Source organism: Phaenicophaeus curvirostris, chromosome 33 (assembly GCF_032191515.1).
Source record: "Phaenicophaeus curvirostris isolate KB17595 chromosome 33, BPBGC_Pcur_1.0, whole genome shotgun sequence".
Classification (NCBI taxonomy): Eukaryota; Metazoa; Chordata; class Aves; order Cuculiformes; family Cuculidae; genus Phaenicophaeus; species Phaenicophaeus curvirostris.
Window position 1 is genome coordinate 1,920,436 of NC_091424.1, and position 8,123 is coordinate 1,928,558.

At 47.8% G+C, this 8,123-nt stretch overlaps 1 protein-coding gene across 3 annotated transcripts in view; it reads right to left on the reverse strand.

Annotated features, from left to right (window-relative positions):
* Positions 1-8,105, reverse strand: part of CHD8 (chromodomain helicase DNA binding protein 8) — a 74,593-nt gene extending 66,488 nt beyond the window's left edge. The window contains exons 1-2 of one of the 3 annotated variants that reach the window (XM_069879140.1): positions 8,061-8,105; positions 5,940-5,996 (exon numbers count right to left, since the gene is read on the reverse strand). Coding sequence is in view for 1 of the 3 variants with exons in the window: in XM_069879139.1 (XP_069735240.1) it covers positions 5,940-5,996; positions 6,457-6,496 (97 nt within the window). In the remaining 2 variants the exon portion in view is untranslated. Of the gene's footprint in view, positions 1-3,365; positions 3,564-5,939; positions 5,997-6,456; positions 6,558-8,060 lie in introns of those variants that run through there. The other 2 variants (XM_069879139.1, XM_069879141.1) reach the window with 2 other exon arrangements.
* Positions 8,106-8,123: the final 18 nt, after the last annotated feature.

Here is an 8,123-nt window from a genome sequence, read left to right on the forward strand (position 1 = left end):
AAAATGCCCCCAAAAAGAGCATTTTTCCTTCAACCAAACCTCAAAATAACCCAAAATGGCACTTTTATCCCCAAAATGACCCAAAAAGCGCGTTTTTACCTCAAAAATTACCTCACTCGCACCAAAATGACCCCAAAAGAGCATTTTTTACCCCCCCAAAATCACCTCCCTCCCCTCAAATGAGCCAAAACAGGACATTTTACCTCAAAAATCACCTTGTTCCCCTCAGAGTGACCTTAAAAATTATGTTTTTACATCAAAATTTACTCTTTTCACCCCAAAATGAGCAAAAAAGGGGCTTTTTTACCTCAAAAATGAACTCATTGACCCTGACATGACCCCAAAAAGGCATTTCTACTTTCAAAATGACCCTCAAAGGGAGCATTTTTACCTCAAAAATGACCCTTTTCGCTGCAAAGCAAGCCAAAAAGGGCGTTTTTTACCTCAAAATTTACTCCTTTCACCCCAAAATCAGCAAAAAAGGGCATTTTGACCTCAAAACTAACGCTTTCACCCCAAAAAGAGCATTTTTACCTCCAAAAACACCCCAAAAAGAGCATGTTTACCTCAAAAACGACCCTTTTCACCCCAAAATGTCCCAAAAAGGCCGTTTTTACCTCAAAAACGACCACTTTTACCTCAAAATCGACTCCGTTTACCTCACAAATGACCCCAAAATGGCATTTTTACCTCAAAAATGACTCTTTTCACCCCAAAATGACCCAAAAGGAGCACTTTTACCTCAAACATGACTCCTTTCACCCCCAAAATGACCCAAAAGCAGCATTTTTACCTCAAAAACAACCTTTTTCACCATAAAATGACACAAGGAGGGGCACTTTTACCTCAAAAATCATCCCTTTCACCCCAAAATGACCCCAAAAGGCCATTTTTACCTCAAAACAACCCCTTTTACCTCAAAATCGACCCCTTTCACCCCAAAACGACCCCAAAAGGCCATTTTTACCTCAAAAACCACTTTTACCTCAAAATCGACCCCCCTTTCCCTCAAAAATGACCCCAAAATGGATTTTTACCTCACAAATAACCCCAAAATGGCATTTTTACCTCAAAAATGACCACTTTTACCTCAAAATCGGCATCTTTTATCTTAAAAATAACCCCCAAATGGCATTTTTACCTCAAAAATGACCACTTTTACCTCAAAATCGGCATCTTTTACCTCAAAAATGACCCAAAAATGGCATTTTTACCTCAAACCCCACGATTTTTACCTCAAAATCGACCCTTTTTACCTCAAAAATGACCCCAAAATGGCATTTTTACCTCAAAACTGACCACTTTTACCTCAAAATCCACCCCTTTTCCCTCAAAAATGACCCCGAAAAGGCATTTTTACCTCAAAAACAACCACTTTGACCTCAAAATTGACCTCATTTACTTTGAAAATTACCCCAAAATGGCATTTTTACCTCAAAACCCACCATTTTTACCTCAAAATCAACCCCTTTCACCCCAAAATGACCCAAAAAGGCCGTTCTTACCTCAAAAGCGACCACTTTTACCTCAAAATCGACCCCTTCCACACCAAAATGACCCCAAAAAGGCCATTTTTACCTCAAAACCAACCACTTTGACCTCAAAATTGACCCCATTTACCTCAAAAAATACCCCAAAATGGATTTTTACCTCACAAATGACCCCAAAATGGTATTTTTACCTCAAAAATCACCATTTTTACCTCAAAATTGACCCCTTTTGCCTCAAAAATGACCCAAAATGGCATTTTTACCTCAAAAACAACCACTTTGACCTCAAAATTGACCTCATTTACTTTGAAAATTACCCCAAAATGGTATTTTTACCTCAAAACCCACCATTTTTACCTCAAAATCAACCCCTTTCACCCCAAAATGACCCAAAAAGGCCATTTTTACGTCAAAACCCACCACTTTTACCTCAAAATCGACCCCTTTTCCCTCAAAAATGACCCCAAAAAGGCATTTTTACCTCAAAAATGACCATTTTTACCCCAAAATCGACCCCTTTTCCCTCAAAAATGACCCCAAAATGGCTTTTTTACCTCAAAATCGACCCCTTTTCCCTCAAAAATGACCCAAAATGGCATTTTTACCTCAAAACCAACCACTTTGACCTCAAAATTGACCCCATTTACCTCAAAAATTACCGCAAAATGGATTTTTACCTCACAAATGACCCCAAAATGGTATTTTTACCTCAAAACCCACCATTTTTACCTCAAAATCGACCCCTTTCACCCCAAAAGGCCATTTTTGCCTCAAAAATGACCACTTTTACCTCAAAATCGACCCCTTTCACCCCAACATGACCCAAAAAGGCCGTTTTCACCTAAAAACGACCCCTTTTACCTCAAAATCGACCCCCTTTCACCCCCAAACAACCCAAAAAGGCCATTTTTGCCTCAAAACCCACCATTTTTACCTCAAAATTGACCCCTTTTCCCTCAAAAATGACCCCTAAATGGCATTTTTACCTCAAAACCCACCATTTTTACCTCAAAATCGACCCCTTTCACCCCAAAACAACCCAAAAAGGCCATTTTTGCCTCAAAACCCACCATTTTTACCTCAAAATCGACCCCTTTTCCCTCAAAAACGACCCAAAAAAGAGTGTTTTTACCCCAAACCGAGCTCCCTCGACTCAAAATGGCGCCAAGCAAGGGAAAAACCACCAGCCCCAGGTGAGGGGGGGGGGACTGGGAACCCCAGTAACGGGGAACTGGGACTAACTGGGAGCCCCAGTAACTGGGAACTGGGGGATCCAGTAAGGGGAGAACTGGGAGCTCCAGTAAGTGGGAACTGGGGGATCCAGTCTGAGGGGAACTGGGATAAATTGGGAACCCATTTAGAAGGGAACTGGAGAATCCAGTCTGAGGGGAACTGGGGTAAACTGGGAGCCCCAGTTAGAGGGGAACTGGGGGATCCAGTCTGAGGGGAACTGGGGGATCCAGTCTGAGGGGAACTGGGGTAAACTGGGAGCCCCAGCAAAAGGGAACTGGGATGTCCAGTAACAGGGAACTGGAGGAAACTGGGAGCCCCAGTAAAAGGGAACTGGGGGATCCAGTAAGGGGAGAACTGGGAGCCCCAGTAACTGGGAACTGGAGGATCCACTTTGAGGGGAACTGGGGCAAACTGGGAGCCCAGTTAGAGGGAACCGGAGGACCCAGTAAGACGCAAAGTGGGAGCCTCAGTAAGAGAGAGGAACTGGGGGATCCACTCTGAGGGGAACTGGGGCAAACTGGGATCCCCAATAAGAAGGGGAACTGGTTCCCCCCCCCCGGCCGCTCCCACCCTCCTTCCAATATGGGGGGGGGGGATGATGATGGAAGCTCCCACCCCTCCCCCCCCCCCTTTTTCCCTTACCTGCAGCGCTATGGGAGGGGTTAACGGAGGGAGGGGGGGAGGGGAGGGGCGGGAAGAAGGGGGAGGGGTCTTCGTCGGCGTCGTCCCCCCCCTCTTCCTTTTTCCCCCCCCCCCTTTTCTTTTTTTTTTTTTTTTTTCCTTTCTCTGTCGCCCTCCTGGTCCCGGTGGCCTCGCCCGGCGCCTCGGTGGCCGCAAGGCGCGCGCGCAGCCCGCTCCCCCCCCCCAACTTCCCCCCTCAAGCCCCGCCCACTTCCCCTTTAAACCACGCCCCCTCCGCGATTTTCTACGCTTCCCATTGGTTAAACCGCTCGAAAGGGGCGTGGCCTCGCTCATAACCCCGCCCCCTTTTTCCCACGCCCCCATTCACCGGGTGGCTCGCGCGCTGCCTGAATGGCGGGAGCGGGCGGAGCGCGGGGCAGCCCCGGAGCGGCCGCCATTTTGTGTGGCTTATAAAGAGGAAGGGGGGTGGGGGGGTGGGTGTGTTTTAACCCTCTCTCCGCTTCAAAATCGAGGTTTTTCGCCTTAAAATCGAGGTTTTTCGTCTCGAAATCGTGGGGTTTCGCCTTAAAAAACGCGGCTTGCCACACAAAGTGCATGGAAAGGGGGGATTTAGGCTGGAAAAAGGGGGTGCGGGGGGGGAAAAGGCGCCCCCGGCAGCTGCCGCGCCTCCAAAATGCTGAGAGAGTGAGGGGAAAGGAGAGAAAAAAGGAGAGAAATGAGAGTGAAAAGGAAGGAATTGAGGAGAAACTGAGGGAAAAGGAGAGAAAAAACTAGAGAAATGAGGAAAATGAGGATGAAAAGGAAGGAATTGGGGAGAAACTGAGGGAAAAGGAGAGAAAAAACGAGAGAAATGAGGAAAATGAGGGTGAAAAGGAAGGAATTGGGGAGAAACTGAGGGAAAAGGAGAGAAAAACCGAGAGAAATGAGGAAAATGAGGGTGAAAAGGAAGGAATTGGGGAGAAACTGAGGGAAAAGGAGAGAAAAAACTAGAGAAATGAGGAAAATGAGGGTGAAAATGAAGGAATTGGGGATGAACTGAGGGAAAAGGAGGGAAAAAACTAGAGAAATGAGGAAAATGAGGATGAAAAGAAAGAAATTGAGGATAAATTGAAGGGAAAAGGAGGGAAATAACCTCAGAGAGAAGGAAAATAAGGATGAAAACGAAGAAATTGAGAGTAAACTGAGGGAAAAGGAGGGAAATAACCTCAGAGAAGAGGAAAATAAGGATGAAAAGGAGGAAATTGAGGGTAAACTGAGGGGAAAAGGAGAGAAAAAACTAGAGAAATGAGGAAAATGAGGGTGAAAAGGAAGAAATTGAGGATAAATTGAGGGGAAAAGAGGGAAATAAGCACAAAAAGGAGGAAAATAAGGATGAAAAGGATGAAATTGAGGATAAACTGAGGGAAAAGGAGGGAAATAACCTCAGAGAGGAGGAAAATAAGGATGAAAAGGAGGAAATTGAGGGTAAACTGAGGGGAAAAGGAGAGAAAAAACTAGAGAAATGAGGAAAATGAGGGTGAAAAGGAAGAAATTGAGGATAAATTGAGGGAAAAGAGGGAAATAACCGTGGGAAGGAGGAAAATAAGGATGAAAAGGAAGAAATTGAGGATAAACTGAGGTAAAAGGAGGGAAATAACCATGGGAAGGAGGAAAATAAGGATGGAAAGGAAGAAATTGAGGATAAACTGAGGCAAAAAGAAAGAAATAACCATGCAAAAAAGGAGGAGAAGGTTGAAAATGAAGAAATTAAGCTTAAAAGGAGGGTTTTCTTGAGAAAGGAAGGGGGTAATAGGGCAGTCCTGAGGGAATTTGATGGGAATTGTGAGGAAATCGGTTCAAAAATTAGCTTTAAGCCCGCCAAATCTGACCCAAGTGCCCCCAAATTCAATATTTTCTTAATAAAAACCTAAAAACATTGAAGAGTTCCCGTTCCTGAGGAAATTGGGGTTGAAATTGTGAGGAAATCCGCTCAAAAAGCAGCTTTAAGCCCTCGAAATCAAACCTAAATACCCCCAAAATTACTATTTCTTCAATAAAAACCAAAAAAATATTGAAGATTCCCTATTCCTGAGGAAATTTGGGTTGAAATCACGACCAAATCCCCTCAGAAAAAAAAAAAAAATAAACTTTTAGCCCCCAAATGACTCAAAATCGCACCCAAATATCCCAAACTCCCCAATTTTCTTACTAAAACGCTAAAAAAAATCTATAATTTATCAAAAAAAGAGGAAATGTGAGTTAAATTATGATCAAAACCTTCAAAATGATGGTTGGACTCGATGATCCGATGGGTCTTTTCCAACCTGGTGATTCTATAACTCCATAAAACGCCCCCAACTTGTTATTTTTACAATTTAAATGTGAATAAAAAGCTTAATTAGCCAAATACGATGCTGTTTCGATCAAAATTCTGAGCGAATCCCCTCAAAATGGCCCCAAATTCACGATTTTCTCAAGAAAACGTGGAAAAAATGGAAAATTTTCCCTCTTTTGGAGAGATTGGGAGCCAAACGCTCCCCAAAAAGGGATTTTGGAAGCCCCCTGGTCGCCCCCCCCCCCAAGCCCTAAGCTCACCCCTCGTTAGCCTTGACGAAGCGGAGGGGGGTTCCTGCCAACCGGCTGCTCTTGCTCCTGGAGGGAGGAAGGAGGGACAATATGGAGCCTATAGGGCCCTATAGAGCCCCGTATCCCCCTATAGAATCCCATAACCCCCCTATAGAGCCCCGTATCCCCCCTATAGAGCCCCATAACCCCCCTATAGAGCCCCATAACCCCCCTATAGAGCCCCATAACCCCCCATACATTCCCTACAGGGCCCTATACACCCCCTATACCCCCATTCTCCCCCTATATCTTCCCCTATAACCCCCAATATACCCCTATGCCCCCTCATACGTTCCCTATAAGCCCCATACAGGGCCCTATATCCCCCCTGTACGTTCCCTATAGGGCTTTATAGGCTCCCTATCCCCCCCATCCCCCTCCTATAGGGCCCCTATACCCCCCAAAGCGCCCTATACATTCCCTATAGGGCCCCAGACACCCCGTATCCCTCCTATATGGCCCCTATACCCCCCATAGATCCCCATACCTTCCCTATAGATCCCTATACATTCACTATAAGCTTCCATACGCTCCCGTATCTCCTCATATGTTCCCTATAGGGTCCTATACATTCCCTATAAGGCCCCATACCCTCCTATAGACCCCTGTATCCCCCCCACATCCGCACTATACCCCCTCACAGACCCCCTATAAGGCCCCATTACCTCCCTATAGACTCCTATATCCCCCATAGACCCCCTATAGGGCCCCATAACCCCCTTATAGACCCCTATACCCCCCATATCCCCCCTATACACCCCCCACAGACCCCATGTAGGGCCCCATTACACCCTATAGATCTCTATATCCCCTCATAGACTCCAATATAGCCCCATTACCCCCCCTATAAACCCATAAATCCCCCATATCCCCCACCATAGGGCTGCATCACCCCCCTATAGACCCCTATACCCCCCCCATAGCCTCTCTATAGACTCCTACACCCCTCCACAGACTCCTATAGGGCCCCATTGCCCCCCTATATGCCCTCATAGACCCCCCATATCCCCTCATAGGCCCTCTATAGGGCCCCATTCCCCCCTATAGAGCCGTATACCCTCCATAGATCCCCTATAGACTCCCTATAGGGCCCCATTTCCCCTCTATAGACCCCTACACCCTCCATAAACCCCCTATACCCCCCCACAGATCCCCTATAAGGCCCCATTACCCTCCTATAGACCCCTATACCCCCCATAGACTCCCTATAGGGCCCCATTACCTTCCTATAGACCCCTATACCCCCCATAGACTCCCTATAGGGCCCCATTACCCTCCTATAGACCCCCCTACGGCCCCATTTCCCCCCTATAGACCCCCTATACCCTCCATAGACCCCCTATACGCCCCTACAGATCCCCTATAGGGCCCCATTACCCTCCACAGACCCCCTATACCCCCCCCACATCCCCTATAGGGCCCCATTACCCTCCTACAGACTCCTATACCCCCGCACAGACTCCCTATAGGACCTCATTATCCTCCTATAGATACCTATACCCCTCCATAGACTCCCTAGAGGGCCCCATTACCCTCCTATAGACCCCTATACCCCCCATAGACTCCCTATAGGGCCCCATTACCCTCCTATAGACCCCCCTAGGGCCCCATTACCCCCCTATAGACCCCCCTAGGGCCCCATTTCCCCCCTATAGACCCCCTATACCCTCCATAGACCCCCTATACGCCCCTACAGATCCCCTATAGGGCCTCATTACCCTCCTATAGACCCCCTATACCCCCCTATAGACTCCCTACAGGGCCCCATTGCCCTCCTATATTCCCCCTATATGCCCCATAGACCCCCCATATCCCCTCTTAGTCCCTCTATAGGGCCCCATTCCCCCCCTATAGAGCCGTATACCCTCCATAGACCCCCTATAGGGCCCCATTACCCCCCTATAGACTCCTCTAGGGCCCCATTACCCCCCCTACAGGCCCCACTACCCCCCTCTAGGCCCCATTACCCCCCCCCCACTTCCCCTCTAGCGCCCCATATCCCCCCCTACAGGCCCCCTATAGGTCCCCTATAGGCCCCCTATAGGCCCCCCCGCCCCTTTGCCCCGCGGGCGTCGCCGCCGATGACGCTACCGGTCGCGCCGCGCGCGCCGCATGGCGCCGCCTCCCCCGCCCCGCAGCGGCCGCTCTGCGCTG